Consider the following 20,697-nt stretch of genomic DNA (forward strand, 5'->3'; position numbering starts at 1 on the left):
CGTGTCGTGCGTTCATAGTGTTATGTTCACTATGACTACTACTACTAGTACTACTACTGGTGACGTCGGTATGTCTAATATTGCTGATACAGAAAAAACAATACGTTTTATTATGGAGGAGATACAAGCTTTGGAGGATAACGCAATCAGTGGTTTTTCTACAGAACATGTGGAGCAGCCAGACTTTGAGCTGAAACAATTACAGCAGCAGCAACAGCATAAGCAGGAGAAAATTAATAACAACAAGAAGAAGAAGACTCGTGATGTAAATGTGCAAGCTGATATTGGTAGTGAAATTAACAAAGAAGAAGAAAAAGAAGATGAACTAGGTCAAGGGCAAGACGAAGGATGGGTGTTTAGATCGGCTAACGATTCGCCAGCCATTACGTGGATTGACGAAGATTTTCAATACACCGTACAGAATCCCGCTAATCGAGGGCGAGTTTTATTGAAATTACATTTATTTGAGGAAGGAGTGCAAACACACAGTTGCGGCATATATTTGAATGAAAAGAAAGGAGATAAAATATACAACAGTGTGAATCATTTACTGTCACAATTAGAGAATTTATGGGTCGATCGTTTGACAGGAGTCCCGAAAATACACGGTGTGACAAAGTCAATGACGCCGCTACCCGCGTGGCGCCGACCAATGGATTGCGCAATCGAAAACGGCGGAAGAATAAAACAAAGGAAGAAACGTTCTGTGGCTCCAGAGAAGATGATGCAATCGGATGAGACAAAAGATTATACCAACAATAGCAGCGTTTCCAAGAAGCCACGTGTTGATGCGCAGCTGCAGTCGAGGGGACGAAACAAAAAGAAACAACTACAAAAAACCGGTCTGTGCTAGACTCTCCTACAGGGGTGGATTCTGAGAAATATTGAGACACACCTGCATTCTTCACCCCACCACTGCGCTGTCGCTGCTTCTACAACAATTCATTCATCGTCTAACCACTGTGCGGATCGAACGTGTGTACAGTTTTGCTTGACTTAAACTTTTTTCACTAAAACATTTATTATGCCGAAATGCGAGTCAGTCAGTGTCGGTGGTAGTGGAGGTGGAGGCAGCAGTGATGTGATGGACTTAAAAAATGAACTCAACGCCGTGCAATTAAACACGCCATACACGAAGATCATCGATCTTTGTGAAGAGTGCGCTTATCGTATTGTGAAATTCGAACGAGTGACCACACCGTACGGAGAGACTATCATGGTTGTGCTGGAAGGACTACTCGGCGATGAGCTCTACATCCGTGTCTACCTACCACGACGCTTTAACGAGGCGATCACAGATCAACGCATTGAGCAGTACAACAGGGGATTCGGTGATCGACTATGCCTCGTCAGAAGAAGCGCTCCAGCTGGCAGTAAATATACTCCATTGGAGTTTGTTTGAAATAAATTTAAATTAATGTACAAAACTGTTTTTATTATCATTTTTACTAACCTCAAAAAACTAATGATTATTGTAATTTTCTTAAAATGAAATTGTAACTTTGATAGGTTTTGTAAGTCAATACGTATAGTCACGTTCACAGCATAATCAAATAGTCTTTTTATTTACACTCCTTTTTCCCTATTGTTATAAATAATTATCATAAATTAGTTTGTGGTGTTGTTAGTGTAGTCAGTAAGCAAAATGGACTTGAGGTGGAAACATCCGTTTTCGGCCATAGTAGCCGGCCCTTCGGGCTCTGGTAAATCACAATTCGTCATGCGATTCATAGATCACTCAAATGAAATTTGTGATACGGATTTTGCTAACATATATTGGCATCATCCGCACTCGAATGATATTGTCCAACAGAGCAGTAGCAGTGGCAGCAGAGGCAGAGGAGGTATTGTCCAGTACAGAAACAGTCTGCCAGACATGAACGATTTCGACGGAAGTGTACCTAATTTGATCATCGTGGACGATATGATGCGTGAAACAGACAGCAGTGTGGTGGATCTGTTCACTAAAGGATCACATCACAAAAGCTTGAGTGTTTTCTTTATAACGCAGAATCTGTTTCATCAAGGTCGCGGTCAGAGAGATATTTCCCTTAATGCTCATTACATAGTGTGTTTTAAGAACCCTAGAGATCGGGCTCAGATAAAACATTTAGCTCGTCAAATCTATCCGGATAATACTAAATTTATAGAGGAAGCATACGCGGACGCTACACGCGATCCACACGCATATCTGCTGATAGACTTAAAACAATCTACACCGGATGAGATGCGCATTCGTTCGACTATCTTTCCGGACGATCCGATTAATTCTGTATACCTACCGAAGATTAGTGGTAGCAGGGGCCACATTAATAATAAATAGAACACATCCACATCGGGTAAGTATCAGTCGTCATGTCGCAGTGTGTGAGGAAAGACGCGGCTCTACTGTCGGCACTCGTACACGCTACACCGAAGGAACGTAAAGCGCTGTTAAAGGTGTGCGACATCAGTCGTATACGGTCGGTGTGCGAGTGCGCATACAACCTGTTACGCGGTAACGTATCGGTGTCTGACAAACGCAAGAGACAATTGAACAAGTATAAAACGAATCTCAGACGATTGGTAAAAAGAGGTGAGACTTGGGCTAAGAAACGCCAATATCTAGTACAGAAAGGAGGCGGTTTCCTACTGCCCATACTGTTGAGCACCGTACTACAAGCCATACTTCATAAATCCATCCCACAATAATAATGGAGTACGCGAAGAAAATGGTCGTCGTACCGCAAGAGTTGATCGAGCGGTTACGCAACAGTGGTGACAACAACAACAACAACAACAAAAACAACAACAATGATAATATAAAGTCGTCATCGAATCGATTCGGAGATGACAGAGGCAACAGTATCGATAATGAAATGCATCGCATATTGACGGATAAAACTTTGAGCGATTACGAAAAATGGAAGCAATATCAACAGGTGTTGCAAAGATTTTTACATTTTGCCTCTGTCAATAGACAACCGATCAGTATTCCCATCATAGAGACATCAACATCATCATCATCATCAGCAGCATCATTACTGCAAGCAGCATCAGCGTCGTCGCCGCCACCCGGTACAGTGGAGGAGATAGTGGACACTTTTTCTAAAACGTACAAGCCGGATGTGCGTAATCTGTTACGATTCATCGTCCGCGAAGGTAGTGTGATAAATTGGGATAAGGACTTTGCGGTGTATGTGCGAAATGAAAAAATTCCCGATTCGAACATCGTGGACATATTACACTGCATAGTGAGAGTCCGTATGGTGGATTACATGCCCGCCGGTTGGTACGAAGTCATGAACGCGCTACGCGACATGAATGTGCCCAAGGAGTATATAAACAATTCAACGGCGTTACAGTATCTGGGTGCGGGATACAGATCGTTACGTGGTGACGTGGCGTCGGCTGCGGCAAGTAGTCCGATCATATCGTCGGCACCGAGAACACCTATGCGCGATCGTTTACGTTCTGCTTACGTTAATCAGCAGCGGACGCTATCACCTACGTCACCATTACCCTCGTTGGCGGCTCATCGAAGACAACGAACACAACAACAGCAAGATAGAGATCAATCACTTTCACCGTTGGACAGGTGGGAACCGTTTTCACCATAGTGCGGATAAATCATGGAACGATTGTACTACGATCCCGAAGATCCGGCATCATACGGTGGCGTCACACCTCTAGTGCGAGCGATTCGTGACGGGATTGAGAAGAAAAACAATAACAAGGGGAAAAAGAAAAAGACAACACGAAAAGTGGTGTTGGACTGGTTACGAACACAAGACACTTACACATTGCACAAGCCGGTGCGTAAACGATTCGCACGCAACCGTTACGTTGTATTCGGTCCGGACGAATTGTGGCAAGCAGATTTGAATGACATGCGCGGTCTGAGTGCGTTCAACGACGGAATCAATTATCTGTTGACGGCGATTGACGTGTTCAGTAAAAGATTGTACGTGGTGCCGTTGAAAACTAAGAGCGGCGCAGAAGTGGCCAACGCGTTCGAGAACATATTTAAAAAAACCACCGTCACACCTCCGAGATGTCTGCAGACGGATAAGGGTACGGAATTCACCGGCGCCAAGGTGAAACAATTGTTCAGAAAATACAATGTCAGATACGTCACGACACAGAACCCCGACGTGAAATCGGCGGTCGTTGAACGTGTCAATCGCACTTTGAAATCACGCATGTGGCGCTATCTCACGTACAAAAACACGCACCGTTACATCAACGTGTTACAAAAACTGGTGAACGCCTACAATCGAAGTGCACACAGAAGTTTGGGCACTGACGGTGGCAGAGGCTTACGGCCGATAGACGTGAAGAAAGAAGATAAGAAAATCGTTTATAGAGTGTGGAAGAACATGTACAGCAGTGGCAGTGGCAGCGGCATCAAGACTAAATTGCCTAAGCGTAGAAAGGCGAAATTCATAGCGGGTGACACGGTGCGTATCGCTAAGGAAAAAGGTACGTTCACCAAAGGATACGAGACGAACTGGAGTAAAGAAGTGTTTGTCGTGGACCGCGAATACGGCCATCATCCGTTGCCGTTGTACTTGTTGCGTGATTTGAATGGATCACCATTGATCGGTCGTTTCTACGAAGAAGAATTGCAGAAGATCACTCTGCCACCGGACCGTCTGTACGAAATCGATAAAATACTTGACACCAAAGGTGTCGGTCGCAGTAAGCGTTACCTCGTCAAGTGGATAGGTTACGGTAACGAGTTTAACTCTTGGATACCGGCGTCGGAAGTTAAACAATTATAAGGCACGCATCAGCAAAAAAAAAACAAAATAAATAAATAATAATTATAATAAAAAAAAATGAGCAAACACAGTCAGTTCTATTTGACACTGCCCAGTAACAGTTCGATGAACTACTATCCGAACAACACTGTGGCCGATTATATCACTCAACTGCCCACGTCGATACATCTGACGGACGGTGAATGGGAAGTGGCACTGGTCGAAGCGCATTATCCCTGTTCGTTTCTGACGGTGGGCAAAGACGCGAAAATATTCATCTACTACGAAGGTCTCAGCGACATAGCCACCGGTGGTTCCGACAAAACCAACAAAGTCAAGGTGAAAATTCTCAACGTTGAGCCCGGCAACTACAAAGATATCGAAGAACTGATACGTGTGATAAACACTATGGAAAGCTTACAGTTTTACGCCACGTTCGTCTACGACAGAAACACCAAAGTGGTGGATATAGCGATTCGCAGTCACGTGGTACAAATGGAATTGAGCACAGGTCTCGCGCTGCAGATGGGGTTTGATCCCGCCGAGACGGACTTGAAGAGCAACAAGAAAGCAAAACTGCCGGCCAACATACAAGCCGGACTGCCGGGTGACATGTACGTGTATTGCGATTTGGTCGAGCCACAATTGGTTGGCGATACGGTGGCGCCGTTATTGAAGATCGTCAACATCGATACGTCAAACTACGTGTACGGCGCACACAAGACCGTTCATTTCACGGATCCACACTACGTGCCTGTCATCAAGAGTGCGTTCGAGAACGTGGAAATCGACTTAAGGGGCAGCACGGGTGATCGACTGCCATTCCACTTCGGGACTACGTGCATGAAGCTACACCTGCGCCGATCGCTCGCGACAGCTTAAATAGACGACGACGACGACGACGACGACGACGACGACGACGACGACGACGACGACGACGACGACGACGACGACGACGACGACGACGATAGCATAAACATCAGTGGCAGCAGCAGCAGCAACGATGAATACGAACGATCCGTATTTGGCATACTACCGGCGACAATTGCAACAGTCGGGACATGGCGTGTCGTCCGTGTACAGAGGTGCGGCATTCCAGCGTGGACACGGTATCGGCAGTTTTCTCGCCGGACTCGTACGTTCTGTGGCACCGTTACTGAAGTCCGGCGCGACCACTGTCGGCAAGGAGGCGTTACGTTCGGGAGTCGGATTCTTGGGTGACTTGGTGTCCGCCGGTGGTACGCAACATCCCAAGTACGCGGCTGCTGCTCGTCTCAAAGAATTTACCGGCTCGCTGAAACGCAGAGCTGATGACAAAGTAGAACGTGTACTGAGTGGTGGTGGCGCGGTGTATAAGAAAAGACGAATACGTCGCGTCACGCCACAGTCGTTGGCGACACTTCTAAGAGTACGGACGTCCACTGCTACCGCCACTAAACGGAGGAGGAAGAGGAGCATGAGAAAATATTCTACCGCCACCAAGAGACAGCATAAGAAAACGAATAAACGGCGCAGAACTACGACCAAAAGGATTAAAAGAACGAAAACTCGACGTTCTACAACAGGCAGTAAGAGGAGGACGACGCGCAGGAGCAGGTCTAAAAAGATTCGATCTACGAAAAGAACGAGAGCACGAGGAGGATTACCGGCAATAGATATATTCAATTAGACGTGATAAAATTTTTCTACAACAACAACATGTCGTTCATCCATCAGAAATCGTGCGAATGTGTGAAAACCGAATTGGATTTATTCTCGTTACCACCCACTCAGACTAGTATAGAGAACGGTAAGTGGATTCAGTACAAGCCTATCTCGTCTTTGACAGACGATTCGCCTATAGAGTTCGTCATACCGGCTAACGGAGAAGAATACACGGACTTGACGCAAACACTGTTACACGTCGAGGCGACAATAGTGAAAGGCGACGGCACAAAAGTGGAAGAGGCGTTAGTGGAAGAAATTGGTCCGGTAAACAATTGGCTGCACTCACTGTTCAGTCAAGTGGATCTGTTCGTCAATCACAAACTGGTGTCACCGCAAAACAATACGTACGCGTATCGTGCCTATTTGGAAAACCTACTGAACTATGGTGGTAGTGCGAAAAAGTCACATCTCACGACTACGCTGTTCTACGAAGACAAAGCCGACAAAATGGACGATTGCGACATTGCCAACGACGGACTGGTCAAGCGACGAGGATTCGTCAAGAAGAGCACATACGTCGACATGGTGGGCAATTTACATCTGGACTTGTGCAATCAAGACAAGTTTATGTTGAACGGTGTCGAAATGCGATTGCGTCTCGTCAGATCGAGAAACTCGTTTGCCGTCATGTCAAAAACTGCGACGGATTGCAAGGTGCACATTCGAGAGGCGAATCTGTTCGTCCGTCGTTGTAAGATCAATCCCGGCGTGTTGGTGGCGCACAGCAAGACGCTGGAGAGTGGCACGGCCAAGTATCCGATTACACGCGTGGACGTGAAATCCATCACGCTGCCGAGTGGTATCCTGGGCAAGACGTTGGACAGCGTGTTCCTGGGACAGTTGCCGAAACGTATCATCGTAGGACTGGTGGACAACGTGGCGTTCAACGGCGATTTCAAGAAGAACCCGTTCAATTTTCAACATTTCAATTTGAACTATTTCGCTCTTTACATCGACGGTGAACAAGTGCCCTGTAAGGCGTTGACACCGGCCTTCACGGGCGACTCAAAACTGTACGCTCTCGCATATCATACGTTGTTCACCGGCACCGGAATACAGTTCGCCGACAAGGGCAACGAGATCGACAGAACGGAGTATCCGAATGGCTACTGCTTGATGGCGTTCGACTTGACGCCGGACATGTCGGCCGGTGAATCAAGTCACTGGAACCTGGTGCGTAACGGTAATTTACGCATCGAACTGCAATTCAAAGAAGCGTTGGCCGCGTCCGTCAACTGTATAGTGTACGCCGAATTAGACAACGTCATCGAAGTGGATCGACACCGCAACGTGTCCGTGGATTTTAGTGGATAAAAACAACAACAAATAAAACAAAAATACATGAGCATCCGCAGCTCATGCCTACGTCACCGCCACTCAGCTCAGTCTAACATCGACATTCGACCGTGATGGATCGTTGTTACCGTCACGCTCCGTCGCGCCAGCAGACACAAACACCAACACATAATTATAAACAGGAATCTACAGCAGTTGTTTTGGACTTACAATGTTTCAAGGACAACAACAACGAATTCATAGTGAAAGAGGCCAGTGTGGTCGACGTGTCAACCGGTACTTTGTTACTACATCACGTAGCACGTGCACCGTTCGATCGTGATTCACTGTCCGCAGATAAACTCAGAGAGTCCTACTGGTTGACCAAACACTGTCACGGACTCGACTGGAATCGTGGTGACGTGCCCTACTACGTGTTGATTGATAAACTGCGCACATGTCTCTCACGTCGCAGCGTCGTCTATGTGAAAGGAGTGGAAAAGAAAGAATATGTAGTCAAGAATTTAATCGTCACCGCGTCGGACGGTATGACTATCGGGCAGATCTTTGCACAGAATAACAAGTACGACAGATGGACCAACGAGATAGCTGCTGCTGCTGCTGCTGCTGCTGCTACCACCTCGACTACGGTTGTGGTGGACTTGAGTGATATGGGTTGTGGATCACTGGCTTCGGTCGGTAATCTACTGTCTGCCAACGTGTTGCGATGCGGTCAACACAAGAGCGTAAAACACCGTTGTTCACTGTCTAACTGCACTCTCTTACGCGGTTGGTTACTGCTTACTTCCGCTGCCACAAAAGAGAACGCACACTGCGGTTTGTCGTCGTGCTACCTTTGTAGTAGACAACAGTTGAGGACTTGCTACAATGACGAAGTTGACAACGGTATATCAACAGCTGCGGCTGCATCATCACCGTCACTGATAACCCAAGCATCGATGACAGTGACGACTACATCGATCAACAGCAGTGGTATCAGCGGTCTCGATACCATTTCCGAAGAAGAAGAAGAAGAGAACGAGGACAACAAATACGAAGAAGGAGACGGCTACGACTACGAAGAATTATAATAATTAAATGATAATGAATACTACCGACATCACGAAATATTTGTCTCAACTACCACGCGAGAAAATAGCGAACACAGGAGTGTACGCGTCAGACCGCCTGCCAACACGTATCGAACCTTCGACGGCCATAGTAGTCAACACAATGCCGCACACGGAAAGCGGGGAACATTGGGTGGCCTTCTACATGGACAGTGAAGCTACGCATATAGAATATTTCGACAGTTTCGGCCGTCAACCGTTTTTGGCCGAATACCAACAGTTTCTCAGACGAAATTCTCGTCGTTACGTCTCGAACAAGTACCAACTCCAACGCCACGACACTTCCGTGTGTGGACACTACTGTCTAACTTACCTGTACTGTCGCATAATGTACGACAAGACAATGAACGATTTTGTACAGCTGTTCAACGGTGACACCTCTTCTGTCATCACACCCACCGATGCAGCCAACAATGACTTCCTGGTCCGAAGACTCTTCCATATGCTTTATCACCACTGACCATACCATACACTTACCTGAGTTTTTTTTTCTATTTGAATTGTATAGATATCGAATTGAATTTTTGCAAAAAAATATATATTTATAATTATCTAATGTACATTAGAATTAGTAAATTTGGGAAAAATAAAAACACATGTTTATATTGAAAAATATTTGGTTTTGCTTTATTTACCATTATGACTCTATATAAATCAAAACAAGTTAGTGACAATTCACTATATATTTTATTATTATAATAACATTATATAAATAAATATTAAAATAAAACAATTTTTTTTTATCTAATATCACAGTTAAAATAATTTATTACTTTATTCAATATAAAATCTGAATGAAATTAGTAACTAAAAATTGTTACTAATTCAATACTAATTGATTCCTAAATAAATTAGAATTTATTACCTAATAAAATTTAATTCCTCGTATATTTGGTTCCTAATATAATTAACTAGTTGTTGTCCGTCAATTGTCTTTGCCATCACCACCACGACGACGATCCGAGGCTTATGCACCGCAAACACGCGCACTATGTAGATGTTATTGTTGTACTGCTTCAATCTACTTCTTCGATGTCAACGTCGTTATCGCTCGCATCCATTGTCGCTGACGGTGACGATGCAATGTTGCGACGACTGTGGCATCTACTGGAGTTCCCGTTGCTGTCTTCTGGAGCCAAAAGCATTGCCCGGTGCGCTGGAATTTTATAGTGACCCCACGGTAACGTATTGACGCCGTCCTCTTCGATATAACGTTTGTCGTCGTACGGCGCCATCGATCGTTTCGACACCACAACGGAGTATATTATGTGGTGTCGGGACTGAAACCGATCGTTATCCGTGTACAAGACCCGCTGTTCCTGTAGACATCGTCTGTAATCGTCTACAGTCAGGCCTTTGGCCACTACGGCGCGATTCACCCCCTTGGCCCGTTTCACAGGTGGTAAACCGTCGCCGACACCGTCTTCGCTGCTATCGCTCCGCAGGAACATGAAGCAGTACAGTTTCGCCATCAGGCCGATGAATTCACTAATGATCACCCCATTGGCTTCGTCCTTGAATTTCCCCAGGACCCGGGCGTTGGTTGGATCGTAGCAGATATGGTCCCGGGGATAGTTGCTGGTGTCGAAGTCGTCCAAGTGATTCACCATGTCCTCGTAGACGTCTACGGTACGGATTAAATAGATCAGCCCGTCTGTGTCTATGTAGAGAAGTCTGAGCCGATCTATTCCATACCGCTCTTGCAGACGGTAGTGGAATCCGTACATCCACGTCTTACTGTGGTCCAGAATGCACATACCCGCGTACACCGGCTTGTCCAAGATGACGCGGACTTTCTTCATGTGTAGTAGGGCCAAGTCTTTGTTGTACCACGTCCGGTCACTGAAATTAGACTTGGCCACATACTTGGTGTACGTTTTCGGGTTTGTAGCCAATTTTATGTTAATATGTTTTCTTACATTCTGGAGGCTCATACCATAGACAGCGTTGACCATAAGCTTAAATAGTTCCACCTCGAACTTGTTCTTGGCCTGCTGCCTGAGTCTGGTATTCATCGCCACGTACGGTTGTAGCCACTTTCGCTGCTTGAAGCGCAGAACACGATGTATCCGACGCACACGCAATCCGTTGTCCATCGCCTGCTGAAGTGCTCGATAATGGATTACGTATGCGTCTTTATCAAACAGGGTGACCATTAGTTTAGCAGATTTGCCTACGCTGTATGTGCGGAGGACGTCGTCCGCATATGGCAATTGGTCTCGAGGCGCTTTCCGCAGTTCCGGACAGAACGGCAGGTCTCGGTGTTTGTCATGGAGTCGAGGATCTCGTGGATACTCCAAATCCACCTCCAAGACGTAGCCTACATCTCCGTCTGCCGGTATGTCCTCGATGACCAATTCGTCTATTTCCTGACGCGACAGCCACTCGAAATCTTTGTACGGGAGCGACTGCGACATGGCCCATCCGTATAGGTTGTTTGCGTCGTAGTACATAATATAATCTCCATATATGTGGTTGTTGTTATCTACGGCGCTAACACTAGTCGAAGGTGCGAACCGACCGTCTCGGCTGACGCCATTTTCAATTCGCCTCTTATTGTTGCTACTCCTGCTACCACCTGCTGATGTTGAAGGATTGTTGACGGTGGTAGCGTTGGTGTATTTATTATTGGCGACAGCGTGTCGGGTTGCGCACTGGGTCAAGCCACCCCGGATCCCTTTCTCGAAGAACAGGTACATATCTACGTCCTGTAGGGTATCCAGGGTCACGTCAGTTTTGAAGAGCATCACGTCCCAAGCGTACGACGGTAAGGTCAACCAGTGGGCTGGATCGAGGTCGTAATGTTCCAGACACTGGTCCCGAAAGCCCTCGAAGACGTCCGCCAACAGCAACACGTCTGTTTTCAAATACAAGTCGGCATAGTCTCCGAGGGTTGTGCAATTGAAGTGTGACCATACGCGTCGGGCGTGAGCATAATCTTCTTCTTTTACGTCCTCCTTGCGTAGGCTGTCTCTGAAGGATTCTGGTGGCGGTAACACGTTTTCGTCCAATACCGAGAGTGACGTTACGTACTCGTATGGAAAAACTCCTTTGCGATGTACTAATGCAAAGTCAGCATCGGCAGGAAAAAAGGATTTTGTGATTTTAAGATGTTCTATTGGCATAAGGGAAACTAAATTTGACAAGGCTCGGGACAAAAATCTATAAGAATCTACAAATCTAAGTGTGAGTCGGTTGTGACGATTCGCACCGTCATGTACGAATCGTTTACTGAAGGAGATGTATTTTTCTTCTGTGTTGGCGAGTACGTTTACGTCACCCCCGTCTATGGCCAGCTCTCTTACCACAAAATGAGCATCATAATTGCTCAAATTGTGGAAGTAGCAATGTATCGTGTCTTGCTCCTTGAATTTTAAATTGCAAGACCGATGTGCTGCACCTCGAAACGTGTAGGGGGGTGAGTGTTGGTGATCACGAACTGCTGGATCGTTTCGGCCGTCACCGTCACCGTCGACGAATGGTTTCTTACAGATGTGACATCTGGTGGCGGCACGAAACTCCGCTTCTTGCTGCGCATCTAATTGTGGTTCGGTCCGGCGTGTTTTGTACAAAACATCTCCTATACGCCGGACGTCTTTCTTGATGGATTCCATAAAATGATGCGCAGCGTTCTCACCCCTATAGAGACGAAGTTCCGAAAACGTGTTACCGCGGTCTACTTGATTGGCTCCTAACCTGTGGCTATCACGAACGTAGTAAGCGTACGCGTACGGTCTGTGAACCTTCCTTGTCCTGACATGATCAGAATCCGGTCTATTGTTTTTATGTGGTTTTCCCCCTCGCTGTGTTGCTGGATCTTCATCCGGAGGGGGGACTGTCGGTGGATCTGTGAGAGGTTGTTGGTCGTCTTCTTGATCGTATGGTACGAGCGCACACTCAAAGTCGGCATAAATAGTAAATCTTTGTCGCTGTGTACGCTCGTACCTATCAAACTTAATGTGTTTCTTAGGAGCCAGATCGGTGCGCAACGGCGCATGGTCTAAACAATATTTCTTGTGTTCTGCAAGTCGCTGCTCACCCCGTTTACCGTCAACTGTCGGTGTGTTGTCAAAATGAGCGAAACAGCGCTTGCAAATGAACAATCTACCATGGTGTCGAGTGATCTGGCTCCTGACCAATCTCTCGAAGTTTTTGATGAGTGCATAATGTGTAGTTTCATGATCTGACAGGTACAAGAGGTCGAAATGGTCATCGAGTTCTCGGTCTACTACACGGAGTGGATATACGATGTATTCGTACTTTGATGTTAATTGACCGTCTCTCCGTGTAGTCCGGACCCGATCCAATCCGTACACGTTTACGCTTACTCCAACGTTTCTCTTCTCAAATGTCGGGATTTGCTCCAGCCGTACAGGAAAAGTTAATTGGGAAAAATCTAAATCAATTCGCGCACGGAACTCGGGTGAAAAGTCCGTGGCGTTTAGCTGGTGACGATAGGGATTATGAATAAATTTGGACAAAATGGCGTACATGAAGCATTTTTGATCCCGATCATTCAGCACGTTGATCACGGCCTTTTTAGCAGCGACGCTTTGGGGCAACGGGACGTACGAGCTACCTCCGAGAGGTCGGTAAACATTGACGCGGATCTCCATGTCTACGATCCTCGCGAAGGTCCAGCCCGAGCCCTTCATTTCGCACGCCTCCTTTTCGTCCACCAACTTTTGGAACAAATTACTACACAGTTCATCTATGTCGGTGGACCGGAGAACGGCGACATTCTTTGTCTTAAAGGCGCGTCGACACGTTTGGTCGTGAACGTTCGTGAATTCGCAATCTAGCCACAGGTTGGTCTTGATGGCTGTCACGTGTTCCAATATGCGGTGCATAAGCGTTACAATATCCTCAAACAATTGAGTCAGAAACTCCGGGATAGTAAGCCGAGAGGGCGCTTCGTCACGTAATCTGTACGTTTTTAATCGTCCGCGAAACGCCGTCTCGACTTCTTCAAAATTCTCAGGTGCAATATTCCCCGGAATTTCTGACGGTTCGTCACTACCACTACCACTACCACTACCACTAGGGCTGTAACTACTACTACCTTGGCTGCCACCGCCTCCATGTTGATTGGACGGTCCTGCAGTTGGTGGAGGCGGTGTCGGTGGTGGCGGTGGGGGTGGTGGAGGAGAATCCTCGGTGCCCCATATTTTCACCCTCTTCGACCTACAGTGAAAACGCAAGTGTCTGTTCATACTGAACTCTGTTTTGAACTGGCGGCCGCACTCAGGGCACCGAAATCTCTTGAGGGATATCGCTGCCGGACAGTTGGCCTCCATATGTCTTCTGAGGCAAAATCTTCTGCCAAAGGCTCGACCACAGTCCGGACAAACGTATCGCGTCGCTGGGGGCGGTGGTGATGGCTGTGGGGGTGTCGGTTGCTGCTGCTGCTGCTGCTGCTGCTGCTGCTGCTGGTGCTGCTGCTGCTGCTGCTGCCACGGACGCCAGAGTTGATGGGGCTGTGGTGGCGGCGGCGGCTGTTGCTGCTGCTGATGTGGCGGCGGCGGCGGCGGCGGCGGCGGCGGCGACGGCGACGGCGACGGCGATGGCACCGATGAAGCGCCGGTGGGAGACGGGGTCGTCAAATCTTAGATAAACAAACAAACAAAATATTTAATTAATATTTGATTTATTTAATAACTCTTTTTGAATCTATAATTGAATCAATAAAACTTTTATTTACAATTTAATCAATAGCATTTTTATTTATTATTCAGTCAATTAGTTTTGATTTATAATTCAATCCTTTCATTTTAATTTACAATTCAATCAATACATTTTAATTTATTATTCAATTATGTTATTAATTTATTTTTATTTTATTTTATTTATATATATATTTTTTTTACTTTACGTTAATCAAGTTTAATTTATTTTGATTATTTATGTTTAAGATAATTAAGACTTTTTTTTTCACAAATATGATATATATATATTTTAAGTACAAATAATAATTACCGATAATAGAATGGTCGGGTGACGAGTTGTGGTCTACATTGTCGTCGTCGTCGACGTCGTTGACACTGTCTCCTTTGGACAATGGACCAGCCGTCATGTCTGCCTCCTCTCGCATACTAGCAGAACGGCTCTCTGAAATCAAATGATCAGTTTCTTCAATCGATTGTTAATTTATAGCAGCTAATTGTAAAGAACAATCGTTATTGAAATAAATCCAATCATAAAGATATTTTTTTATATATAAACTAAATTGAAAGGAATTGAATGAATTTATTAATAAATAATTTATCTATTTATTTTGGAAGAAATTTTAAATAAATATTTCTTTTTGTAGACAATAAACTGAGTAGAAAAGAATATTTATAAATTGGTTTATAAATAAAATTCATGTTATAAACCGAATAACAAAGAATCTTGTATTGAAACATTAGTCTATTAACTAAATTTATCTTTTATTTTTATTTTTTTTTTTTATATATAAATCATATCCTTATTACCTCCCCGAACATTATCGACGAGCATCTGACGAGCCCCGTTGGTGTCTTCGTCCTCGTCCTCGTCCTCGCTGAGCCCGGCCCATTCGTCCAGGGTCGACTGGACGCTGACGAGGTGGGTCACCCGAAGATGATCCCGAAGTTCACGCCGGCTCCCGAACGACGCCATGCAGCACCGACATGTGGCTGTCTCTGCTTCTATAGTAAACAATAACGATCCCCAGAATAGTTAATGTCATATATTTTGAAAGAATATTTAAATAAATATATATTCTTTTGACCTATTTGCAATGAGTTTTTTTTTTTTTTTTTTTTTTGTTAAAATAAATTAAAATTTAATTATGAGCCATTTATAAATAATCTTCTCCTCGTTCAGATGTGAAAGAATAATTCTATCCTGTCAATGTAGAAAAAAAATTCGGTCATTAAAACGAATGAATGCATACGATTAACTTTATTTTATTTTTTTATTTATTTTTTTTTTTATTTTATTAATATACAAACCTTCAGGTTCTAGCTGACTATCAGTAAGCATAGGCACGTCGAGCAGCTCTTCGATCGTCCCCGATGCATTGTCGTCATCGTCATCAATGACAATGACGTCATCGTCGTCAATCTCCGGCGACTCAAACCGTTGATGGTGAGTCTGCGGCGGAGTTGGTAACGGACCACAGTGCGACGCGTGAGTCTCCGCATAGTGCTCTCGAACATGATCATGACAAGAAAACGTCCTGTCACAACATTCACACTCGCAATGGTGCAGGGCGTGTTCATGACACGAGAATGGTCGATCGCACACGGGACACACGTTCGGACCGAGGTACGTCGACGGCGGTGGTGATTGCACGTCTCCGTTCATCTACAGCAAGACACGCGACAGAAATAATAATTAATTATTCATAAAAAAAATAAATAATATCTTTGATTATGCCAGTGTAGTCTAAAATTTAAGCTAAACCTGTCCTGAACCAATGTCACATATTCAAAAAATAGAATAGCATTTGAGTAAAAAAAAAAAAAAATAATAATAATACCGTATGCAGTATATAGTAACCACTCAGTTCCGGAGGTGTAGGATGACCAGGGGCGGGGGAGGGGGATGTGCAGAGGGAGGGGGATGTGCAGGGGGAGGGGGATGTGCAGGGGGAGGGGGAGGTGCAGTGGGAGGGGGAAGTGCAAGGGTGAGGGGGAGGTGCAGGGGTGAGGGGGAGGTGCAGGGGTGAGGGGGAGACACTCACACGCATGCGCACCCACACGCACGCGCACCCACACAACAAACTATTTTTAAAATTTTTTATAAAGTCAAAAGCTTTGTTGCTTCCTATCATTCATAATATAGCATAAATAATCTGTAACTTATTTTTAGCTTTGTTTTAGATAAATAACTATATTTATATTTGCATGTAGAATTTATTGTCTTTCTAAAAACCGTGTTCTTATTAAATTATTCTAATTTTTTTTTTTTATATTTATAACATAAGTGTTATTTATATGATTAAAACTGTTGCAATAGGAAATGTCTACTCACTGTTCTGTTAAAGTTACAAAGAAGGAAAAATGAACTGTTTGCTGCCAGAAACAAGAAAATGAAATGTGTTTTTCATCCCGCGCGTGCTTTGCATGGCACATGGGATTATGTAATTAATTTAAGAATTGCATGAATGAAATTGATTGAATTGAATTGAATTGAAAAAATTTGAACTTATTTTTAATGTATATGTGTTAGAAATATTGTTCAAAGAAACATAGTAATGTTTAATGTGATTCGATGATTTTGCAATATGATAACGCCTCGTATTACAGACAGGAGTACTTCTTTTAATAATATAAATTTATCTTTAAAATAAAATGAATTAGCAATATTAAAATATTATTCAAAATAGACTCACAGAAAATTAACATTGACTTTGACTTGACGTTTATGCAATATGATAAAGACATGTATAATAATTACAACTGATTTTAATGGATTTCGTTGCAATAGGAAATGTCTACTCATTGTTCTGTTAAAGTTACAAAGAAGGAAAAATGAACTGTTTGCTGCCAGAAACAAGAAAATGAAATGTGTTTTTCATCCCGCGCGTGCTTTGCATGGCACATGGGATTATGTAATTAATTTAAGAATTGCATGAATGAAATTGATTGAATTGAATTGAATTGAAAAAATTTGAACTTATTTTTAATGTATATGTGTTAGAAATATTGTTCAAAGAAACATAGTAATGTTTAATGTGATTCGATGATTTTGCAATATGATAACGCCTCGTATTACAGACAGGAGTACTTCTTTTAATAATATAAATTTATCTTTAAAATAAAATGAAATAGCAATATTAAAATATTATTCAAAATAGACTCACAGAAAATTAACATTGACTTTGACTTGACGTTTATGCAATATGATAAAGACATGTATAGTAATTACAACTGATTTTTAATGGATTTCAATTTGTTTAAAGTACAATAATATTAAAATATTTTTTTTTTCATGAGATAGACTCTTAAAAAAAATAAACACTGCCTTTGACTCGATGATTACACAATATGCCAAAGACAGTTATTATAATTGTTAAATCTCCTAAAATGTGTAGTAATACTATTATACACTTATTATGTATTAATATTAACTCTAGTACTTACGATTTAATCCAAACAAACACTTGCACAACACTGTTCACTAATTTCCGTTGAGCGTGGTAGCTAAGAAACTAACAACTGCACACAGCGAACTCCAAACCCTAACTGAAGCTCTTGTGGCAAAAGGCAGAGACACGACGCACGGAGGGTGGAATCTTCCACGAAGATCCAGTGGTAAACAACACTTGTTCCTTTGTCGGTGTCAATCGACGGAACGTTCTAGAAGGTTTCCTTTGTTAGTGAACTAAACAAAGCTTTTTAGATACTTGTCAAGATTTGCTCACCTTCGTCAAATGTAATAGTCTTACTAAAAGCTTTTAGAAACTCAAATAATGGATCCGTCAATCACTCGTTAAGTGGATTTCTTTGTCTGTGCCAATAGGCAGAGACATGACGCACGGAGGGTGGAAACTCCACGAAGATCCAGTGGTAAACAACAGGTGTTCCTTTGTCGTCGACAATCAAAGGAACGTTCTCGAAAGGATCCTTTGTTAGTGAACTAAACAAAGCTTTTTAGATGCTTGTCAAGATTTGCTCACCTTCGTCAAATGTAATGGTCTTACTAATGGATCTGTCAATCACCTGTTAAGTGGATTTCTTTGTATCCTAGGATCAAGGGGAGTGCCGCTGATAATTGCTTTCCGTTGTATTGAAAAATCAAAGGGATAGCCGACTACACCTCTCTCCGTTGGAGGTCTAGCACATCCCAGGATGTGCCGGTGTATCGAAACATCAAAGAGAGCGCCACCGATAATTGCTTTCCATTGTATCGAAGCTTCAAAGGGATAGCCACCAGCACTTCGCTCCGTGGGTGGTCTGGCACATCCGGAGGTGCAGGATGACTAAGGGGGATGTGCAGGGTGAGGGGGATGTGCAGGGGGAGGGGGATGTGCAGGGGGAGGGGGAGGTGCAGTGGCGTGGGGAGGTGCATGGAGGGGGATGTGCAGTGGGAGGGGGATGTGCAGTGGGAGGGGGATGTGCAGGGGGAGGGGGAGGTGCAGGGGGAGGTGCAGGGGGAGGTGCAGGGGGGAGGGGGGGGGAGGTGCCACCGTGGGTGGTCTGGCACATCAGTGCACATCAATTGCACATCGCGCAAAGCACCCATAACAATACTACTACTTAGGGCAACTTAGGCACTTAGGGCACTTAGGGCATGTAGGGTGTACATGTACACTTGAAAATAAGTTACGACTACGATCAGCTGGTGCAGCGTTTCCCATTTTGTTCAATATTTACATTTAACCTAACCTAAAAACGTGTTGTACAGTGATTGAAATTTTTTTAATTATTTATATATAGTAACTGTAGGAAAAATATAATTTGTAACGCAAGTGCAAACTGCCTTTGCTGCATTCGAGAAACTTTACACACTCGGCTCGTGCTTAAACATTTCTCTCATGTGCAGCAAAGTGACACTTCGCCCGCTACTTACACAAATAACTTAGTATTATATTGGGTAATCCTGCCATTCGATAAAAAAAAACCTATGTAAATAGGCTCCAAACTCAGCTGCAGACTCTCTTGGACCATACTGTAATAATTGAACTCGACGGAATGTGAAATATTAAGTTAAATTATTAACTAAAAAAATATATATACAGTATTAGTGCTGTTATCCGAACAATAATTTCTCAAACTGGTTACGAAGTGTGTTAAAGTTTCACGCTATTGGTTAAAGGCTGCAACTTAATGGCAGCAATCATCATTATAACACAGGCATGTTACATTAATTAAGTCTAAAAATTGACATCTAATTAGTGTAGTTTTTGCCAGAAGCTGTACTCTTGCACCGATCATTTTACCAAAAGCTGCTGTACGAACACCTCATCATGTACTTGGTCAAAGTGGTTCTCCTGCTTCTAATGTGTAAGTACTTTCAGAATATGTTTGTAATTAAGGATTGCGCCACTAACTTCACAAAAATAGTAGATTAAGATAAGTAATCTGTAATGATAAATTACAGAATAACTATACGCAATACAATAAACCCTTCCACTTTAATTAATTATTAACAGCAGACTATTAAAAAATTTCTTAAAATACCAAACCCTTAGAGAGTCAAATTCCTTCCAAGTCTATTATTTAAGCTTTTGTTATAGCACGACAGTAATTGGGGGTGTACATCCCCAAAATGGGGGATTTTGAGGGAAAAATTTTGAAGATCCTAGTAAAAGAAAACCCACAGTGCAAACTAGAGGTCACTATCTCAATCAAGTAAAAAATTGCAGCCAATTTAAATTCTCAGAAGTTAAATTTAACTTACAGCTTTCCAAGTCTGGAGATCCCTTGTAAATTGTTTAAGGGCTCACACTAGGAAAACTAAACTCTACACACCTTTATAGAATGTTATTAAGTACTTTTTGAGCCTAACATGGTTCCCAAACTCAAAATGGGGAATTTTGGGGGAAACTCAAAAATGTTAAGCCCGTTCGAGTGACGCCTAATTTTGAAGCTCGTTATAAAAGAAAACTAACAACGCAAACTAGGGGTCTCTATCTCACTACAGAAAAAATATGGCAGCCAATTGAATATAAAATTGCAAGTTAATACTGATTTCTAAAGATTTCAATCAGCTGCCATTTTTTACTGGATTAAGATAGAGACCTCTAGTTTGCGTTGTTAGTTTTGTTTTATCGCGACCCTCAAAATAAAGGGTCTTATCTTTTGAAATTTTTGAGTTTCCCACAAAATCCCCCGTTTTGGGGATGTACAACAAGTGGCGGTTATGCCCAAACA

The 20,697-nt window shown here is 43.5% G+C and overlaps 2 protein-coding genes across 2 annotated transcripts; both read left to right on the forward strand.

Annotated features, from left to right (window-relative positions):
- Positions 1 to 3,611: 3,611 nt before the first annotated feature.
- On the forward strand, positions 3,612 to 4,763 carry LOC128985027 (uncharacterized). The gene has a single exon (XM_054404401.1). The coding sequence runs from the start codon at positions 3,612 to 3,614 to the stop codon at positions 4,761 to 4,763; it is 1,152 nt and encodes a 383-aa protein (XP_054260376.1).
- Positions 4,764 to 6,440: 1,677 nt separating this feature from the next.
- Positions 6,441 to 7,763, forward strand: LOC128985028 (uncharacterized protein F54H12.2-like). The gene has a single exon (XM_054404402.1). It carries the CDS (start codon positions 6,441 to 6,443, stop codon positions 7,761 to 7,763), a length of 1,323 nt encoding a protein of 440 aa, XP_054260377.1.
- Positions 7,764 to 20,697: the final 12,934 nt, after the last annotated feature.

Source organism: Macrosteles quadrilineatus, unplaced genomic scaffold (assembly GCF_028750875.1).
Source record: "Macrosteles quadrilineatus isolate MER2022 unplaced genomic scaffold, UCM_ALF_1.0 Scaffold_2__2_contigs__length_208266976, whole genome shotgun sequence".
NCBI lineage: Eukaryota > Metazoa > Arthropoda > Insecta > Hemiptera > Cicadellidae > Macrosteles > Macrosteles quadrilineatus.